The sequence below is a fragment of the Pseudopodoces humilis genome, chromosome 7 (genome assembly GCF_049639895.1).
Source record: "Pseudopodoces humilis isolate 2021_Gansu_Grassland_sample_001 chromosome 7, ASM4963989v1, whole genome shotgun sequence".
Taxonomy (NCBI): domain Eukaryota; kingdom Metazoa; phylum Chordata; class Aves; order Passeriformes; family Paridae; genus Pseudopodoces; species Pseudopodoces humilis.
In genome coordinates this window covers 8,625,648-8,646,496 of record NC_142206.1, presented here as the reverse complement: position 1 = coordinate 8,646,496, position 20,849 = coordinate 8,625,648, and the positions used below count along the sequence as shown (strand labels likewise).

The 20,849-nt window shown below is 44.4% G+C and overlaps 4 protein-coding genes across 4 annotated transcripts; 1 reads left to right on the top strand and 3 right to left on the bottom strand.

The window, feature by feature from the left end:
- Window positions 1-1,170: 1,170 nt before the first annotated feature.
- LOC102101300 (olfactory receptor 5AR1-like) lies at window positions 1,171-2,157 on the bottom strand. The gene has a single exon (XM_005531792.2). The coding sequence runs from the start codon at window positions 2,152-2,154 to the stop codon at window positions 1,171-1,173; it is 984 nt and encodes a 327-aa protein (XP_005531849.2). The 5' UTR covers window positions 2,155-2,157.
- A 4,929-nt stretch (window positions 2,158-7,086) lies between these two features.
- LOC102101122 (olfactory receptor 4D5-like) lies at window positions 7,087-8,013 on the bottom strand. Its single transcript, XM_005531791.2, has one exon. The coding sequence runs from the start codon at window positions 8,011-8,013 to the stop codon at window positions 7,087-7,089; it is 927 nt and encodes a 308-aa protein (XP_005531848.2).
- A 3,086-nt stretch (window positions 8,014-11,099) lies between these two features.
- On the bottom strand, window positions 11,100-12,024 carry LOC102100937 (olfactory receptor 4S2-like). Its single transcript, XM_014260405.2, is given in 3 exon segments — window positions 11,100-11,524; window positions 11,527-11,547; window positions 11,550-12,024. Coding segments are annotated over 3 exon segments (903 nt in total). The 5' UTR covers window positions 12,007-12,024.
- A 3,915-nt stretch (window positions 12,025-15,939) lies between these two features.
- Window positions 15,940-20,645, top strand: LOC102100750 (proto-oncogene Mas-like). Its single transcript, XM_014260413.2, has 2 exons — window positions 15,940-16,014; window positions 18,618-20,645. Exon 2 carries the CDS (start codon window positions 18,634-18,636, stop codon window positions 19,588-19,590), a length of 957 nt encoding a protein of 318 aa, XP_014115888.1. The 5' UTR covers window positions 15,940-16,014; window positions 18,618-18,633; the 3' UTR covers window positions 19,591-20,645.
- The last annotated feature ends 204 nt before the right edge of the window (window positions 20,646-20,849 follow it).

The following is a 20,849-nucleotide window of genomic DNA, read 5'->3' as shown; positions in this document are numbered from 1 at the left end:
ATTTGGTTGATACAGAAGTTATGGCAGGAATTTGAAGGATAAGTGATCCTTCATCATTATCCTTCACCAGCTGTGCTAGCAGCTGCCCCTGGACAACAACTTGTGGTTGGCAGAAGTCCCTCAGAACCTTGTGAAAGTGTCTGGAACATCCCAAGGACCACCCCCACACACCCCCCCCGAAGGGGCCATCAACAGCCTGGAACAGATTCCGGGTTCCAGGGGTTCTAGTCAGAAGTAAAGTTGTGCGTAAAGACAAATCCAACTCCTGTGCCCTGGTTGTGCTGCCATTCAGAGCCCTGGGAGAGCTGGAATAAGGACTTTTTTTTTGGCAGATGAATTGCTTCATAAATATCCTGCTCACATTTGTAATCTCGTTCACACTGATGAATTTTCTTGCATTTCAGACACCTTAAAGGTACATTTAATACGAGGTCCCATCACAGAATGAAAGTATTTAAAAATTCAGAGCCAATAAAAGAGATTTTATTAAACCGATCTCATCAGAAACTTTGGGGGTCAATCAAGTGAGAATAATCTCAGCATTTTTATGGGATGGTTTATTATTTCTCTACAAAGAAGAGAGGTGGTGAAAAGAGGGGCGAGCTGCAGGAAGCAGCATCACCTCTCCTTCCATTAGGATTTGATGCAGCAAGGAAAAAAAATGGGAAAAAGGAAAAATGTAGTAGCAAAAATGTCTCCAGAGATGGAACTCTGAGATTCCAGCAAACAACAGACACCCAAAAAGGAGAGAGAGAGAGAGATGAGAGAGATTTCAGGGCTGATCCATAAAATATAATTTAATATGTTTGGAGTTTAATTTTGAAAGGGATATAAACTGCTTTTATATGGTGTATCTGAGTGTGCCTGAATACCAATTCCCAGAATTACTACCCCAAAATATGCATACAGCACCTGCCTGCTCTCACCTCAGCTTCGTCAGTGGTCAGTGGAAAACAACATTCCCAGCTGGACTCTTCTGTGAAAATGACCTAAAGCTGTGCCATGGAATTCTGGAAGTGCGCAGCTCTCCCTTCTAACTGCAGAGGGAGCCAAAAGAAGAAGTTTTCAGCCCAGAGGAGGAGTTTTGAGCCCAGAAAGATGAATTTGGATTCCAGCATCTAATTTTTAGATGTCTGAAAGTTAGAGAAGACCAGTCACAAACTGTAGTTTCTACCCAGCTGATGGTGGAGACTGAGCGAGGTTTTCTTGCCTTGTTAAAGCCCTTCTCACCTGGCTGATCATTGTTTTTAGGGCACATTTTACCTCTTTGTTCCTGAGGCTGTAGATGATGGGATTTAGGAGCGGGGTGAGCATTCCATAGAGCATGGACACGACCCTATCCCGATGTGGCGAGTAGGTGAAGGAAGGGCGGACGTAGGTGCAGATGGTGGTCCCATAGAAAAGGCAAACTACGGTCAGGTGAGAACCACACTTGGAGAAAGCCTTGTGCCAGATCCCAGGGGAGTTCCTGGCCAGGATTTCAAGGAGGATATAGATGTAAGAGACCACAGTGACCACGCAGGCGCTGCACCCCAGCACCCCGGCCACCACTAGGATCACCAACTCCCTGCTGTGGGTGGACGAGCAGGAGAGGGCCAGCATGGGAGGAATGTCACAGTAATACTGCTGGATTTTGTTAGGACCACAAAAAGAGAGTGTGAAAACCAGAGAGGTATGCAGCAGGGAGTTCAAAAGCCCTGTTGCCCAGGTACCCATGGCCAGCTGAGCACACAGCTTCGTGCTCATAATGCTCGGGTACCTCAGGGGGTGGCACACAGCCACATAGCGATCGTAGGCCATCACAGTCAGGAGGAAAATCTCTGTCCCCACCACATCAATGAGGGAAAAGTGCTGGAACAGGCAGCCAGAGAAAGAAATTTCTTTGTGCTCTAGCAGCAAGGCCTTCAGCATCTTGGGCACGGTGATGGTGGGGCATAAGAGATCCAGGAGGGATAAGTTGCCAAGGAAAAAGTACATGGGGCTGTGCAGGTGAGAGTCAGTGCTAATGGCAACGAGGAGTGTGATGTTGCCTGCCATGGTGGCCAAATAAATGAGCAGAAACAGCACAAAGAGAAGCAAACGGATTTCTGGAGCATCAGAGAGGCCCACGAAAACAAATTCGGATACTGTTGAGAGGTTGACCTTCTGCATCATTGTGGGAATGAGACAGAGGTTTCCCTGGAATAAAGAAGGTGTAAATTAATCACAATTTCATTCCCCATTTTAAATATTGTGAGGGGATTTTTGTCCACTTTGAAGTTCAAAACTATTTCCAAGCATTGCCACACTCAAAATCTAAATTTTACCCACATATTCCTAATGCAAAAGGCAAAATGTAGGTATTACACTTCACATTATCACATTATCATTACATTATCACTTTTGGATAATCCAGAATGTTAGTTTTTACAAGTTGCCACCTCAGACTGAAGAGCTGAAAGTTGAAGTTACCTTCCCTGTGGTGTCCAGCTTGGACACAGCCCCAGGCAACACCACGGGGCTTTCAAGGTTCTCTGAGCAAGGGGAGTGTGGTATAGATCCCTGAAATTCCTTTCAACATAAACTGTTTAGTGTTATTATCACTAAAAGAGTCTAGATTAGTAACTGAAGCTAAAACTTGCTTTTTAATGGAATAATGCTGTTAGAGAAGAGTTAAATCCCTTATAATCAGTTGATAGATGGATTTTGGGGGTTTTTTTTCAGCTTTTGGATGGGGCTTGGAGCTACCTAGTCTAGTGGAAGGTGTCCCTGCCCACGGCAGCGGGTTGGAATCAGCTGAACTTTAAGGTGTTTTTCAACCCAAACCATTCTATGATTCTGTCATTTAAAAAAAGTTACAATTTGGCATCCCATTAAAGACCTCCCAGTTTTCTATAAATTCTACCCTCCAGATATCCATAATACCATCAGTACTTCTAGCATCTATCTGGGCTTTCCCCCATCCCCTTTCCCCAATTCAAAGAAGTCTAAATGTGGCATTAAAGGATCTTCCCATTTACCCTGCTCCATGGAATGTAGCTCAGTATTTACAGTAAGGATTTACATACCTGCCCTGTAGGGAGGGAAAGCAAAGTTCAGTCTGAGTGCCTCCTTTTCGGGAGACTTTTGGATTGATTTTGAGATGGTGGGAATATTGTACTACATTCTCATTTTTAAGAGATACAGAGATAAATATATTGATGAAATATTTCATCTGGGCAGGCTCCTCTGTGGTCTCATGTTCTCCCAGAAGCTTGAGAGGGAGCAAAGTCAGGGCTTAAACTACCTGAGAAATAGTTAACTCAGCAGAAATAAAAGGGACACCACTTACTCATAAAATGGGGAGCTCATCAGGTGAAATAGCACAGAAACAACACAGAAATACTCACTGCTATACAGAATTAATTGCAGGTATTTATAGTTGTCTGTATCTCCAGGAAACAAAACAATCCTTTTTCTTCTTTCTATATTTTTATGTGACTTAAAAATTATTTCGCTCATAAGGACGAGATGAATCCCGATAGAGCAGTGTTGGAATATTCACACAGAGACCTGCCAGCACTGGCACAAGGGCTGGCTTGGCTGCAGGAGTAGGCACCTCTCTTCTTTAATGAGTATTTATAAATATGAGGGAGTGTCTGGGGACAAGTGCATCTGGACACTTTTTTTTGATGTTCCCTTAATTGCATGTATGAGGGGGTTTTCAGCACATTGCCAAAAGAGGCTGGAAATTGAAGGAACCAAAATTACCAGCACAACTTTGAAGATCTAACAACAATTCCCCTCTGGTTCCATTAAGCATCCATGTGTGATTTATGGGAGTGCCACTTCGCATGTGATGTCCAGGACTGGGAACAGGCCTGTTCCTATTCCAGCAATACATGACCATAAATTCTGCATTGTTCACATGAAGAACTCTGGCTGTCCATCATTCTTCCAGCCTGTTTGCTGTGTTTGCAAACTCCTGGAGAATTAAAGATTCTGCATCTTACATGGGCAAAGAGTGATAGGGCAAGAGGGAATGGTTTTAAATTGAAAGGTGAGGGATTTAGATTGGATATTAGGAATTAGAATATCCACTGTGAGAGTGGTGAGGCCCTGGCACAGGTTGCCGTGGGAAGTTGTGGATGCCCCATCCCTGGAAGTGTCCAAGGGTTTGGAAGACCTAGGATAGTGGAAGGTGTCCCTGCCCATGGCAGAAGGTGGAACAACATGAACTTTAAGGTCCATTTCAACCCAAACCATTCCAGGACTCTATAAACTGGAATTCCCCAAGGGTCACACACCACCGGCCTATCCTGCCATGGGAGTGCAGAGCTGTAGCTGGAATAAATCCCTATGGTCCAGACCTTTCCCTGTGTGCTGCAGTTAGCCCAAGGACCATCATGCATCACACTTCTCATGGAGTTTAGCAATAAACCCAGATGCCAGAAAGAGCCAAACCATTCTGTGATTCTGTTCCACTCATAAATCTTAAATGTTTCTTTTGGGATGGGATGCATTAGCCTCCTCAAGGTGCTAGGCACTCAGGCTCTCAACTCTACATCTAAGTTGACTGTTTGCAGGCATAATCTTAGCTGGGTTATTACAGGTAGAAACATAAGATAGTTTTTGAAATGTTCTGCCTCAGGGTAAATAAATAAAAATTATATTGCATTATATTTTATTATTAACATTAATTTAAAAAAACCAACACCCCATAACAAATAACAACAAAAACATCTCTATTTGCAGAATCCAGATGTGCACTAATTGATAGGCTGGATTAGACCCCTCTTTCCCTGTTGCCCACCCCTCCCTGCCATCCCCACTATGATACACCAAAGTGATTTGATTTTGTCCACTTCTGGAACTACCCAGCTTTGTAATTTTTTTGAGATTTCCATCTAGGAATGCTTATGATGAGCTCAGACTGATTAGAGTCTACTGAAAATGCTGCCTTTTCTCTGATGTCCATTTGTGTTTCAATCTCATAGTCTTTAAATAAAACTGATTAGCCTAGGATCTCTTCAGACTTCTTGGGATTTAACAAAAGCATTGTAGAGATCCTGCCAGTTCTCAAAGGATTTTTTTTTCCCTTTGAGGCCATTTTTCACTGTCCTCTAGGTGAGGGAAATAAATCTGAGGGTGAGCTCACAGAGCCATTAATTTCCAGGAGAGAAAGAACTTGGGATTTTAATGGTGCGCAGTGGACCCAATTTATACACAGGGACAAACTCAGCTGCTAAAGCTGCACCTTTGCAATTTGTCAGGCACCAACTTTTTAACAGCATCTTCTGAGGCCTTGTTAAAGTCATCCCAAGATGTTTCCAGGGGAGAAAAATCAATTCTATTAAATTGTTTATCTTCATGGAATGGTTTGGCTTGGAAAGGACTTTAAAGCTCATACCATTCCAACCCGCTGCAATGGGCAGGGACACATTCCACTGGATCAGGTTGTTCCAAGCCCCTTGTATTGAAATCCCAGCTCCCAAAAAGATGGAAATTTTATTTATTTTATCAAAATCGGAGCAATTATTTCAAATTAGTTCACTGCTGATGCCCCCAGTTTATACCTGGTATATAAATTGACACCAGCAAAATAACTGGACCACAACTCTCCAATTTGTCTTGCATTGATTTATGAATAAAATATTTATAAAAACTTTATTAGAATGTTTAAAAAAATTACCACAGTGATACATTTTTTCTCAATTGAATTTTATCCCAACTGACCTAAAGAACACGTTAATTTTTCAACATTTTTCTCTAATACTAAAAAAAATGCTCCCTTCCAGCCCAAGCCATTCTATGATGATGCTGAGTAGAAAATCACTATTAAAAAGAAGTCTCATTTGCACAAGGACAGGAGTTGTTTGGAAATATCTCTTAACCAGGAGGTTCGATGACTCACTGATGCTTCTGATCCTCCTCTTCCTACAGGTGTGGGAGTGAGGGCTAATTTAAGACAGCACGTAGAGACATGCGAAGTGGAAATTCACTTCCTGTGCAGCAATTTAGGTTGGATATTAGAAATAATGCCTTCATGGGAAGGGTTTTCCAGCCCTGGAACAGGCTGCCCAGGGAAGTGGTAGAGTTGCTAGCCCTGAAGGCATTTAAAAGCTGTGTGGATGTGGCACTTGGGGATATGGGTTAGTGGTGGTCTTAGCAGCCCTGGGGAATGGTTGGACTTGATGATCTTAGTGGGCTTTTCCAACCTCAGTGTTTCCATTATTTTATTTAGGTGGAATGAATCCAATGTTAAATCATTCTAGCACAAAGAAACTGATGGTGTTCCCCTCATGGCAATCACTGAGTTTCTATCCCTGATTTGGTGATGTGACTGCTGCCCTCATAGACGCAGTTTGGGTTGGAAGGAACCTTACAGACAATCCCATTCCAAACGCCCTGACATGGGCAGGGACACTTTCCACTATCCCCAATATCCCAAATTTCTCCAAGCTCCATCCAAGAACACTCCCAGGGGCAGGGCAGCCATAGATTCTCTGGGAAATGCATGCCACCGCAGGGAAGAATTTATTCCCAATATCCCATCTAAACCCACCCTGTTTCAGTGTGAAGCCATTCTTGTCCTGCCTCCATGCCCTTGTCCCAAGTCTGTCTCCACTCCTTCTCCTTCCTCTATATAATGCTTTTAATGGTTTTATATAAGGTTTTTAATGGTTTTAATAATCCACTTCTGTGAGAGAATTGTGACTAAAAATAGTCTTACATGTCGAAAGAAAACCCTACAAGCAGAATCTGTGCTGTCTTTATCTTCCAGGGTTGGTGGGTGAATTTGGGGACATTTAGTGCATGTACCTCTGCTATCTGCTGTCACAACACAGGAAAAGCATGTCAGAGAGGGAGACAAGCCTCACCCTGGACTCATTTATATATTTATTTGAAAATTATGATCCCACACGAGTGAGAGTGTTTCAGAAGTTCGGAGTTTTCAGCATGAATTTTTAATATTAATAGTTATATTGGTATATAAATGTATTTGTACATAATTTGAAGTCTTCAGGCTTTAGCCACTAAGTCATTATTGTGTAGGAGTTGAGTAGGAATGTGACTCCAGGTGTTAACTCTGGGTGTAACTCCAGGGTTCTGCCAACTGAGCTTGTCTCAGGAGGCTCTGCAGCGCTTCCACAGTCTCCACATGGATTCCTTCACCTCACTGCTCCTCAGGGTGTAGATGAGGGGGTTCATCATGGGTGAGAAGGTTGTGTAGATGACACAGATGTACTTGTTGGTGGGCAAGGTCCCAGCAGGCCGCAGGTAGGTGAAGATGCAGGGCATGAAGAGCAGGGTGACGACCATGACGTGTGAGGCGCAGGTGGAAAGGGCCTTCCAGTGCCCCTGGTAGAGGCAGGCCCGAACCTTGGCCAGGATGAGCATGTAGGAGGCCACCAGCACCAGGAAGCAGCCCAGGGATATGAGGCCGCTGTTGGAGGCCATGAGCCACTCGGTGAGGGTGGTGTCAGTGCAGGCCAGGTGGATGACGGGTAGCACGTCACAGAAATAGCTGTGGATCATGTTGGGGCCACAGAAGGGCAGCTGGAGTGTGAGCACGGTCTGGACAATGGAATGGATAAAGCCCCCAACCCAGCAGGCAGCAACCAGGGCCCAGCAGGCCCTGCGGGCCATGATGGCCGTGTAGTGCAGGGGCCTGCAGATGGCGGTGTAGCGGTCAAACGCCATCACCGTCAGGAGGAACATCTCCGAGGAACCCACAAAGTGCAGGAAAAACAGCTGGGTTATGCAGCCCTCAAAGGCAATGGCTTTGTGTCCTGAGAGCAGGGCCACCAGCACCCTGGGAGCAGTGACAGAGGTGTAGCAGATATCAATGAAGGACAGATTGCAGAGGAGGAAGTACATGGGCGAGGAGAGCTTGGGGTCAGCCCTGACTGTCACGATGATGAGGAGGTTGCCCAGCAGGACCATGGCGTAGGCTAGGAGGAAGAGGGTGAAGAAGAGGAATTGCAGCTCCTGTGTGTCAGAGAGCCCCAGGAGGATGAATTCAGTCACCTGGGAGAAGTTGTCCTGTGTCATTGCTGCAGCTCAGACTCCCATGGCACAGGTCAGGAAGGGAAGGGAATGTGCTACAGCTCCAAGGCTCATCGATGATGTGAGCAGGATACATTTACTGCTGCAGAAAGCAAAATGTCATGTCATAAATGACAGAAAGCAGAGTTTGCAGTCACCCCCTCTTCTGTCCCTATTCAGGTCTCTGGCCCCTCTGCACTGACCTTCTGCCCTGAACTCACTCTGACCACAATTTTCCTGCATTGTAGTTGGTGTGCTCCCATTCTGTCAGGGAGAAATCACAGGATCATGGAATTGTTAGTTGGAGAAGCCCTGTAAAACAATTGCATCCAGTCATCCCCCCAGCAATGCCAAGTCCTCCACTAAACCGTGTCCCCAAGTGCTGTATCCATACTGCTTTTAAATCCCTTCAGGAATGGTGATTCCAGCACATCCTGCTCTCAGGTAACAAGAACCATGAATGCTGGAAAAATGCTGTGCTGTCCTTTTTCCTGCTGGAAATTTGAAGTGCCATGACTGAAGCAAATGCTGTCATTCTTAAGCATGAGCTGTTCCATGTTCTGATCCTAATGACACTCCTGTAAACTGAGGAAAGGGCTCTCCAGTTATCCATTCTGAAGATGGAAATACATGCGCAGAAACCAGGTCTGGGAGGTTCCTCACTGGAGCAATTGGGGTTTCTAACACAGCAAAAGCTACAAAACCCCACACGGTTTCTCCACCTCTCTATTTTTTAAAGGAATTTTTAAAGTTTTTCAGTAGACAAATACACTCACTGTCCTGTGGAGGTTAAAGTGGGACCAGCAGAGGAATGCACTTGTCCATTTATAATCACTCCAGGAAATTCCTTCTCTTCTGCCAAGGAGTTTATAACTCAGCAAGCAGGAGGTTACAAGAAAGAAAACAGATGTTTATGATGCTAACAGCATTAAATAAAGCTGCCTTAAAAGATCTAAAAGTCCAGATCATTAGACAGGGGACATTAACAGGACTCACACATTTTCCTCTGGTATGTTGAATATCTACTGTATTTCTTCTGCTGCCTTTTTGGGACAATTTCAGTTTAAAGCCAATGCTTCCCTAAAGGAGTAACAGTGAAATCCAAGCCAGAGTATTTCACTGACATGCATAATAACAGGCTCTGATTATTTACCTGAGATGGTGGTAGAAATAATACCCAGGTCCTGGTTGTGGTGTGGAACACCCCCTAAATACACCTGTAGTTACGCTGGGGTAGTGAATGAGATGTTGATGACCCTCCTTACTGACAAACACCTACAAATCCACTCTTAGAGCATTCTCATGCAGAACACAAAGATCACTAGTGTGTGATATTCCTGAAAGTGCTCAAGACCAAGCTGGACAGGGCTGGGAGCAATCTGGTCAATGGCCCTGCCCATGGCAGGGGGCCAGAAAAAGATGAGCTTTAAGGTGCCTTCAAACCCAAACCATTCTGGGATTCTAAATCTGTAACTGATTTTTATTTTTTTTCCCCCTAAATCATAAAATAGACCTCACAAAAGTCACTCACCAGCAATGTTGCTTTGCAAAGGCAGGATTTCAGTGGGGCCTGAGCAAAACAAAGGAACAATCTCAGAACACTTCCAGAGAGCTCACTTGCTGTCGCTCCTCTGACGATCTCCCCAAACCACTTCAGGGGGTTCCATCAGAACCTCTCAGTTCCATCAGAAACTCTCTGCAAGGTACTGCTCAGAAGTTATAAGCATCTCTATCTCTGCCAACTCTGAGCTCTGAAAAGAACAGCCCAACCTTCTGTGTGTATTTCCCTTTCTGCAACAAAAAAAAAAAACAACAAAAAAACTCCAGGAGTATCTACAAGTACAATTATTTCTGTAGCAGAAATAGTTCAAGTAAATCACACACAAGACTATCAGGGGTAATGAGATCCCAGAGGCAAAAGGAGTTTTGTCAGAAATCATCAGTGGGCAAAGAGCTAAAATTGTTCTTTGGGTAGTTATTAGTGTAGACCCTGGAGACAGACGTCAGAGTAAAGATGTCTCTTACATAGAACATTAATATAAATTCATATAAATGGATACAAATTTTGCTTTCTGTCCTAACCCAGGATTTCTCATCTACAGTCTTATTTCCTACTAACTTACATGTTGACAGCACAAAGCAAAAATATCACTGATGTTATCCCTTAGACACCTGACTTACAACTTTAAAACAAGAAGTAATTCAGGAAATCACTTCAAAAAATGCACAAAGGTTTGTGGCGAGCTTTCCTTGCTCACCAGGTATTTTTACTGACACAGTAAAGCACAGAAGCAACTTTTGAGCTTAAGTATGAAATTCTTGTAAGAATTCTTGGCGAAGTGTAGAAGAGCTTGATACTGTTTCCAGTGCCACCTTCTATATGCTATGGGTGAATATTTGCTCAGCAGCACCCAGAAGTGAGACCTCTAAAAAAACCCCACTGGTGTTCGCCTCTAAAGCATTTAAAAATACATTTATTTTATTTAGTGCTGTCTTGGCTAGAGATAGGTGAAGTAGATAGAATTACAGGATAATTATGGAATTGCAGAATAGCTGTTTGGGTTGGAAGGTACCTTAAAGACCATCTCATTCCAACCCCCTGCCATGGGCAGGGACACCTTTCCCTAGACTAGGTTGATCCCAGCCCCATCCAGCCTGGCCTGGAATGGGGCAGAAAGGATTTGTTGAAGTGGGAGAGGAAGGGGAGAAATTTCCCCTCCTGTTCCTTCATCAGCAAACCACCCAACTAGCTCTTAATATCAGGGTTTTTTTGGTTTTGTTTTTTTTTTTTCTTATGGGATGTTCTACCTGGATAACATTTTCAGTATTTTTAACAGTATTTAAGCACTGATGTTGCAGTTGCTCAGGAGGCTGTGGTCTGGGCCTGTGTTCATTGACAAGCAATAGAAAGGGAATGCCAGAGTTCCCAATGTTTTTCCCATCATAAAAAGAACTTTTAGTGCCTTCCTAATGACAGCAGGAGACAACAGCCAGCTATTCTTTGAAAGGCATGTTTTAGGGCATTGTCACAGAAGAAATTATAGCAAAACATGCTTGATTTTCTCTGATCCTTTAGGAACATGACCACAGCCCTACCCCTTCCCATTTTCGCTTCCCACTCTCCTCCTGCACAGTTTCCTCATGGCTCCCTTCACCTCCCTATTCCGGAGGGTGTAGATGAGGGGATTGAGCATGGGTGGGATGAGCGTGTAGAACAAGGCCACGCTCCTGTCCTTGGACAGGTCACTGGATGGGCGGATGTAAACAAAAGTGCTGGGCCCAAGGAACAGGATCACCACAGTGACGTGGGACCCACACGTGGACAGGACCTTGTGCCACCCCACCAGCGTTTGGCCCCTCAGGGAAACCAGGATGACCACGTAGGACGTGACCAGGATGAGGAAGCAGCTCAGGGATATGACTCCGCTGTTGGCCACCGCGGCCAGGCCCTCGGCATGCGTGTCGGCACAGGCCAGGTGGAGCAGGGGACAGACATCACAGAAGTAGTGGGGGACTTTGGGCCACAGAAAGGAAGCAGGGCAGGGTCTGGAGAGTGGAATGCAGGAAGCCCCCTGCCCAGGAGACCCCCACCATACGGCCGCACAGGCGGTGGGACATGAGAACGGGGTAGCGCAGGGGCCGGCAGATGGCCACGTAGCGGTCGTAGGCCATGGCTGTCAGGATGAAAGTCTCTGTGCAGCCAAAAAAATGAAGCCCAAAGAGCTGCCCTATGCAGCCTGCAAAGGAAATGGTGTTATTTTCCACCAGGAAGCCAGAAATCATTTGGGGAGCTGTGACAGAGGAGTAACAAACATCTACAAAGGACAGGTGGCAGAGAAAGAAGTACATGGGGGAGTTCAGGTGCTGGCTGCTCTTCACAGTGAGAACTATGAGGAAATTTCCTGACACTGTGAGAATGTAGAAAATCAGGAACAACACAAAATATATTTTCTGCACTCCTTGGTTCTCTGAGAGGCCCAGGAGGATGAATTCCTTCATGCTGCTGGAGTTTTCTTTACCAATCTACTGAGCAATGTGCAGTGCAGAGCCTGGAAATGTGGAAAGATAAAGACAAAATGATTCATCAGTTTTTTCTTTCTTAAAAAATAATTCTTTATCAGAAGTGCATTCTCTCTAAGAAATACATAGTATTAGCATTAAGTCTATCAAGTACTTTTTAAATTTGTTTTTGTTTTTTTGTTGTTCTTCCCCCTCTACGTATTTAATTTGCCTTGTATGAGGCACAGCCATAGAATCATAGACTCCTGGAATGGTTTGGGTTGGAAGGGACCAAACCTAGAGACCACCTAGTTCCAACCTCACTTCCATGGGCAGGGATGCCACCCACTGGATCCCTTCGGGATTGGATCCATCTGATCCAGGCTCCTATTTTATGATTTTAAAATAGAGCAAAATCAGAAAGTCCTGTAGAGCAAAAAGCTGATCAAGCGCACACAGGAAATGCTGAAATGTAGAAGAAACAAAATTGCTCTCAAACTCAAAAAAGTGAAGCCTAACGAGGAAGTTGGGAAAGTCTGGGACTTTTCCTGTGCTTGCATTTTTACTGACAGGAGGTAAAACATACTCAAGAAAGGCGATAAAATGGGGGTCTTACCTCTAAAATAATTTTTTCAGTCACTGACTTGAGATACATGATATAGTGCAATCAATTGCTCTATATAAATAAATAAATACAATGTGGACTGTTATAATTAAAAAAAAAAAAAAAAGGATAAGGGATTGCACCTTCCCCTTATTGCAAGGGTTTTCCCCTAAAATCTTAGGTGGTTAATTGAAAAAGAATTCAATAACCTGATTTGGGACTGCAAAACCAGTTGTGCACATGATTACAGCCAAAGAGAGCCAGGGATGGTTGACAGCTTCAGGGGAAATTTCTTTTTGTATTTTCACATTTGTCAAGAAGGGCAGGAAAAAAAAAAAGAGGAAAGGAAATCAGGAAAAGGAAAGAAAAGAGGAAAGGAAAAAGATCCTGGAAAACTTACCTCCTCTCTGTTTGGAGATCTAATGTTGTGTAAGAACTGTAAGATTTTATGTCCCCAACACCTCCTTTTCCTGGCAGAGGCTTTAAAGAACATAGAACAGCTTCTGAAAAGCTTCCAACACTTCCTTAGGAGGTGCCTTTTTAAATCCCACCTAATTTAATTCCTTGCTTTCTTGTATCACCAAGCATATCCTGGCTTTTCCTGCCTCTTTTAGAGCTGCTTGGAGGTAGTGTGGGCACTGAAGGGTGCACAGACAACCCAGTAAGCAGAGAGAAAAAATACTGTTTAAGTAACTTTCCTCAAACCTCTCCAAGGAAATCTCCCTCCTCCAGGGCTTAATTCCCTGTTTATGCAGACCTCCTCCACCCTCTCCAAGGAAATCTCCCAGCTCAAGGGCTCTTGGGGCCGGAGGAGGGAGGTGTGGATGCTCAGAGAATGCTCAGAGGAGAAATTAATCCTGCCCTGCCAGGTGAAGTTTAGAATGGATTTGAGGAAAATTTTCTTCACTCACAGGGTGGTGCAGCCCTGGCACATTTTACTGAGAGCAGTGCTGGAATCACCATGAATCTGGAGGGATTTGAAACATGTGGAAGTGGTACCTGGGGACATGTGTTAGTGGTGGCACTGCTGGGGAATGGTTGGACTCAGTGACCTTGGAGGGCTTCTCCAACCTTAACAATTCCATGATTCTTGGAAATAACAGCCAATGGATTAGATGAATATTAAATTGGGCATATGATGTGACCTGGTCAAGTTAGCATTCCCCGACTCTGCCGTTAATCCATGTTGTGTGCATTTCCCAAGTGTAAAAGCCTTTTGGATCCACAGCTTGGGATTTATAGCACTGTGAGTAATAATAAAATTGTGAGGATTTTTAAATCATTGTGTATCCCAAAAAAAAACTCCACAAGCCCTCATGAAAAAAAAAAAAAAATTAATCTGGGAGGTTTCTAGTATTAAGTAGAAGAGAGACAGAAGGTGGCTTGGGTCACTTCTTGATGACCCTCCAAGTCCCTTTTTCTATGAAATTTCATCACTGGGTACCCAGGAATAAGGCCTTTTGCAAGAACTTGCATGTTTCAGCAAAGGTCAGTGAAGTTAAGAATAAGTAAAAAAAAAATCCTTATTTTACAATCTGGGAAACTGAGGGAGGGGAGGAAGTCAGCTCTTGTACATCTGTGGAAGTCAGCTGAGTTCAGCCTTTGCCACTCCAGGCTTTCCTCCGGAAAGAAATTGATCTATTCACCTAATCAGTTAGGGGAAATGGTTTTAAATGACAGAAGGTGGGTTTAGATGGGTTATTGGTAATGAATTCTTTCCTCTGAGGGTGTTGATGCCCTGACACAGGTTGCTCAGAGAAGATGTCCCATCCCTGGAAGTGTTCCAGGACAGGTTGGAGCAACCTGGGATAGTGGAAGGTGTCCCTGCCCATGGCTGGGGGTGGAACTGGATGAGCTTTAAAGTCCCTTCCAACCCAAACCATTCCAGAGCTCAATGAATTTGTGTATTACTTCAACCCAAAACTGCTCTGAAGTGTACTATGTATTTTCAATTTGTGATTTAGGTGCATCAATAAATAGTTTCATCCACTGCCCATCTCTGTTTTTCTGACATTTACTGAAATTCAGGATGGCCCAATAACAACAAAGGCATTTTGAATGTCTCCCAACATGGAATGCCAGCAATTCATGCAGAGAAAATGGAAACCCTCAAATTAAAGAGGAGATTAAATAGTGCTCTGAAATAAAAAGAGTGTTTTATTTTAAATATAATTTTACCCAATAGCCTGGAGTCCTGGCCAGGTTAATGAGGGTTGACAGTAACCACTATAGGAAGTAGCATTTGGTAAGAAAGTAAAACCAGTCTTACAATCTTTGAGAAAGGAAGAGGAAGAACAGATGACAAAAGAAGCTGAAGATGTACAAATGTGTTTCTGACCTGCTAAGCAAATTTGGACTTACCCCAAATCTGCCCATTCCTGTGCCCACTGACATACATGGCAGCGATTTGGGTGGTGTCACATTCCTGTCCCTTTACTTCCCTGGCCCAAGGGACTAAGAAGAGAGGCTGGTACTTCCCCAGAATAGTTTCCTGTAAGGATGTCAGGAAAGGAGAAAGACATTTTCTCTGTTTCCGTGCCCTTTGGCAGGTGGATCTGGATGGCTCCTGGACATTGAGTGCATGGACAGGACTGGGATGTTGTGGGTGGGTGCTGGTGGGTTCTGTCTGTTCAGGAGACACAAGGTGAGGAAGAGCCTGAAGCTCTGTTCAGGGGGAAGTTGTGAAATTGGAAGTGAAAGGCATGGGGCTGGAGGGATTTTGTGAAATCGTAAGTGCCTGAGGTGTTGAAGGCAGTGTGCTGAAAGGCAGTGGGGTATGAAGGTGCACTGACAGAGCTCCTGACCCCAGAGCTCCATGTTGAGGGCAGCACAAGCAGGGTTTGGGTATCTGAAATTATTGAGGTGGGAAGTGTGGGTGTAAGGTTGCATGAAGCAGCAGTAAGTTGCTGAACTGTGCTGGGAGAGGCTGTGGGTCAAAAGAGGACCCACTGTGGTGACAGATGTGTGACAGCTCCAGCAAAGATATTATGGGAGAGGAGTTAAAATTTCTCTACTTGAGCAGCACTAAAACTTCATCTTCAGGGGCTGCGAAACCAGAGCATCTCAGGGCCTCGAATAGGACACAACACCAGTGCAACATTTGTATGGACAGCTCTTGCAAGAACAGCTGAGAAGGGAGAAGTTGTAAAAAAATGTTTCCATGACACTGCAAAGAGGGGAGGGGGAAGTGGTTCAAGTCTGAGTGGTCATACCCACAGAGAGGAGGTATTTCCCCCATGAGTGATTGGCTGCCTGGAGGGTCACGCTGAAAACATCATGGCTTTTTAAACAGTGGCTGCCCAGCCCAGCACTGCAGGATGACACAAGGACTTGAGCTGCACCCTATGTCACACAATCCAGAGGACAACATTGCTGGTCACAGGCACTGAAAGTCCAAAAAAAAGGTGAGAAATTCTGAGATGTGTCTTTGCCATTACACTCTGACAGTTTTTGTCAGTCTTTGGGGAAGGGAGGAGAAACAAAAACAGTGGAGGAAAAGAGATCAAATATTTACTTCCCTTGCTGGACAGAAATTTGCTGTAGGTCAGGAATTGATGATAATAATTTTCAATATAAAGAAAGCTTCATTCCAGGGATTCTTTTCACTGTACAAGTGCTCTTGAATTGCTCTAAATGCACCTCTGTAATATAAAAAGTCATTACTCAGGGACCTGGTATTACAACAACCTTCTGTCCATAGTCTGAGACATCTTTGTGGGGTCAGAGTTGTTCTGCCTCAGGAACTACAGGAAGGATTTGCAGGCAGACCACAGGGAGGATGTTTAATCTCAAGAGAGAAAAAGACCACCTGGACTCAGGCTGCTGCCGTTTGAGGAAAGCTTTCACTTATTAGTTACATAAGGAAGTAGAATCATGTCTTGAATGTGTCTTGGAGACAGGAATTCAGTCTTTCCGAGGGAATATGAAAAATAAATGAGAATAATGCGTGACTTTTGCAGTGTTCTTCTCCATGATCTGAAGAAGTAAGAGAAGGATTTTGCCACTCCTATTACAGCAGAAGGCAAAACTATTGATGTTTTGTCATTTACCTGTTGCAGCCGTTTCTGTTCCTGGCAGTCTTTATGCACCTACAGCAACTTCTGGTGCGTAAAGGTGCTCCAAGGCAGCTTGAGAGGGACTTTGGAGAAGGGCCTGGAGTGACAGGACAAGGGGAAATTGTTTTAAACTAGAAGATGGTGGATTTGAATTAGATCTTGGGAGGAAATCTGTGAAGGTGGTGAGGCATAGGTTGCCCAGAGGAGCTGTGGCTGCCTTATCCCTGCAAGTGTCCAAGGCCAGGTTGGCAGGGATTTGGAGCAACCTGTAGAAGGTTGATCTGTAGAAGGTGTCCCTGGCTGTGGCAGGAGGTTGGAACAAGATGAGCTTTAAGATCCCAAACCATTCCATGATTCTATGACATGGATCAATGGCAAAAAGCCATTTAACATTGGGAAATAATTACCTGTCATTCCCTGAATCCCCAGTGGAGAGAGATGCACTTATGCAGACTGCTAAGACAGTGCTTAGGTGACACTCAGATGTTCACACCTCTTCAGATCGAGTAGAAATTTGGTTGCACAGAAGCCAGGAAACCACTTAACCACCGAGCCTTCCTCTGTTCTCTCAGCAGAAAAGTTGCACAGGACTTGAGGCTGTTTCTGATAATTTCTGAAAAAATGTGATCATTTGTGGCCTCCCCTGGAGCAAGTTGTGAGGGAGAAACAGCCACAGGGCCGCTCTCCAGTCTTCATATTACAAGTGCTTCTGGTGCTGTAAGAGCTGAGGATGGGATCATCCAGCTCTGCAGTGCCAGAAATTCCCTGGTTTCAATCAACCCTACAGAAAATCATAGAATCCTCAAATAGTTTGGGTTGAAAGGACCTTAAAGCCCCTTCAGTCTCACCCCCTGCTATGGGCAGGGACATCTTCCATTAGCCCAAGTTGCTCCAAGCCCCATCCAACCTGGCCTTGAAATTCCCTGCACCACACTTATTTTCCCTCTGTCCATGGGGTCAGTGTGCCTGGGGTGCTGGGATGGAACAGCAGTGATTCAGTCTGTCATGTTCTGGGTGCTTTTGGAAGTCTGTCTCCATGTGTGCTGCTGCACCAGAAAGAGAGAACAGAGGATTCATGCTGGCTACATGGTTCAGTGATTCACATCTTCCCAGAAAACCCCATTTTTTTGTTCCTCTCCTCTTTTTAACTTCTCTTCCTTCCATGTCCAAATTAACAGCTGTTAGGGAGACAGCAGAAGAACCACTGTATTTGTTCTTGTCAGACCAAAACAAAGGTGTTAAACATTTTTTTTCACCCCCAAGATTCTCAATCAGATCTCAGTACCATAGAGAAGGAAACAGTGACCTAACTCATGGAATGGTGTTGAAAAATTATCAGAGCCACAACTCCCATGTCTTGTGAGGACGAGATAATCCGTGGTTTCTTACATGTGGTTCTTGCAGTTTCTGGGGGAGAAGCTGAGGGCTCTGTCAGACCAAAATGTTTATCTGTTACTGTACATGGGACCCAGGAAAACCACATCAAATGGCACTTTATTAAAACACAAATCACTCATCAATATAAAAAACTGTCTGTTGTTCTCATGAAATCACAGAATTCCAGAGTGGTTCGGGCTGGAAGGGACCTTAAAGATCATCCAGTTCCAAACCCCTGCAATGGGCAGGGACACCTTCCACTATCCCAGTTTGCTCTAGCCTGGCTTTGGACACCTCCAGGAATGGGGCAGCCACAGTTTCTCTGGGCAAGCCATGCCAGAACCTCACCACCCTCCCAGGGAAGAATTTATTCCAAATATCGCATCTAAACCCAAACTCTGTCAGTGTGAAGCCTTTATCCTTTGTCCTGTTACTCTAGTCTCTTGGTCCTTTCCAAAACAAATTATTTTGAGATTCCATGAAATTAAGTTCTAGCTACAAAGCCTTGGCACACACCAAGCAATCCTCTAGAAAAGTCACCCTGGAGTTACCACCTCTCCCCTCTCTGCTCCCAGGTCTGAATCACCCATTATGGGACCCTCAACCACACCGATCCTCCTTCCAACCACAGCCGTCCAGGCTCCTGGGACCAACCAGAGTGGGGCTGTGGGACAACCAGAGGCATCCTACACTGTCCTCAAGTTCATGGAGAGCTTCTGCCTGCTGAGTGCTGCCTGTGGGATGGTGGGGAATGGCCTGGTGCTGTGGTACCTGGGCTTCCGCATTCGCAGGAACCACTTCACTGTCTACATCCTGAACCTGGCGGCCGCCGACTTTGGGTACCTGCTGTGCATCGCTGTGGAGACCGTGCAGTACCTGATGCAGTTCAACGTGGGGGTGCAGTTCGGGATATTCCTCTTCCTGGATCTCTTCATGTACGGCACAGGCCTGTACCTGCTGACTGCCATCAGCATTGAGCGCTGCCTGTCTGTGCTGTCCCCCATCTGGTGCCGGACACACCGCCCGAAGCACCTGTCTGCCGTGGTGTCCGGCCTGCTCTGGGCCCTGTCCCTGCTCCTGAACACTCTGGGATATGTTTTGTGCACTGTTCGCCCCTCTCCCAGGGTTTGCCAGCGCCTGCTCATCGCCATCGGAGCCTTGGATTTCCTCGTCTGCGCGCCCCTCATGCTGCTCTTCAGCCTCACCCTCTTCCTGCGGGTCAAGTGCAGCTCCCAGCCCTTCCAAACAGGCCGGCTCTTCACTGTCATCATGCTCACCATCCTCCTCTTTCTCATTTTTGCCGTGCCCCTCAGTGTCCTCATCCTCCTGGACTTCCTGGGCCACAAGTTCCTGTATTCCCCAGAGATTGGCTTTGTGCTGTCCTGCGTCAACAGCACCCTCAACCCCGTCATTTACTTCCTGGTGGGAAGCTACAGGGATAGGAAATTCAGGCTCACCCTCAGACTGGCATTCCAGAGGGCCTTCCAAGACTCAGCAGATGACAGAGATGAGAGGGAAACTCGAGACACAATAACCATGTCCTCCTAAAATCCTGCCTGGAATGTCTTAGCAGAACTGAAGAACTCTGAGTTACTGGGGAAGGTTCATGTCACTTGACCCTCAGCACTCTCTTTGTAGATATTTTAGGTCATTATTTTAAGTCCCCATCTGTGGCACATAAGCACCTGGACCACAGAACTTACCTGACCTGTATTTAGGATACATTAAAAGTTCCTGTTTCTTTCTAGTGACTATTAAATAATATTAATTTGATAAGGTTGAAATGTCTTGGTGTCTGAATTTCAGCAAAGAATTCCTGCTCAGGATAAATCCTTGTCATTCATAAACTCATAAATTCTCAGTGTTGCTTTTCACTCAGATCTCAGAAAATGAGATCAGTACGAACAATCCTTCTGTTGGAAGCAGACATAAAGTTCCTGGAAAAAGAATCCATCTATCCTTCTTAGTTTAGAATTCCCACGTCTGAGCACGCACATAGCCTTTTGTGGCTCACAGAGGGCTTCCTAATGTGAGCATTTCAGGGGCTGAAAAGATTCACATCCACCAAGTCCATTTCTTCTCTGAACCAGGGATGTTTCCACACCACAGAGAAGAAAAGGGCTCCAACTCCTTCCAATTTGCTTTAAAAATTTAGTCACTGAGTTTCATCCTCTGTTGTCTTGTATTTCAAAGAAATACATGACTGGAGATTATTATTTTATATTATATTATTGCATGTTATTTTAATTTCTTCCAGCCCTTGGCAGAGTCTCTGCATTTATCTACATCATGCATTGGGTGGTTATTTCTTCCTTTAAAAGGACAGATCAGAATCCATGGCTTTAAAATCTTCTTTAACAATAAAAATAAATCAAAAGATAGTGGGGAAAAAATACAGGAAACAGAACAAGGTAAATAAATACCATGATTTGCAACAAATTATTCTCTAAACCAAATCCTTTGAGGGAAAAAATTGGATTATTTGTGCTCTCAGACTGCCTAACATTTATTCTTTTAATCAAAATCATTAGAAGAAGTCAACGTGGGTAATTGTCTTTGAAAAACCTCACAAATTCATGTTCAAAATGTTATCTTTTTGATATCCCAAATGATTTTGTCATTAGGACAAAAAAAAAAAAAAGTATTGTGAAAAAGACCAGAAGTTTCTTTTTTGTTGTTTTGTTGTTTTTTTCCCCCAATGGGATAAAAATTGTATTTAAAGTTGCTGTTGTTGTTATCTGATTTATCAGCTGATAAAAACACACAGACTATAAACTCAGATAAGTGATTTTTTTTTTACTTAAAAA

What these genes read in the sequence shown, in the direction of transcription:
- LOC102101300 (XM_005531792.2), bottom strand. Translation starts at nt 2,154, where the DNA reads ATGATGCAGAAGGTCAACCTCTCAACAGTATCCGAATTTGTTTTCGTG.
- LOC102101122 (XM_005531791.2), bottom strand. Translation starts at nt 8,013, where the DNA reads ATGACACAGGACAACTTCTCCCAGGTGACTGAATTCATCCTCCTGGGG.
- LOC102100750 (XM_014260413.2), top strand. Translation starts at nt 18,634, where the DNA reads ATGGGACCCTCAACCACACCGATCCTCCTTCCAACCACAGCCGTCCAG.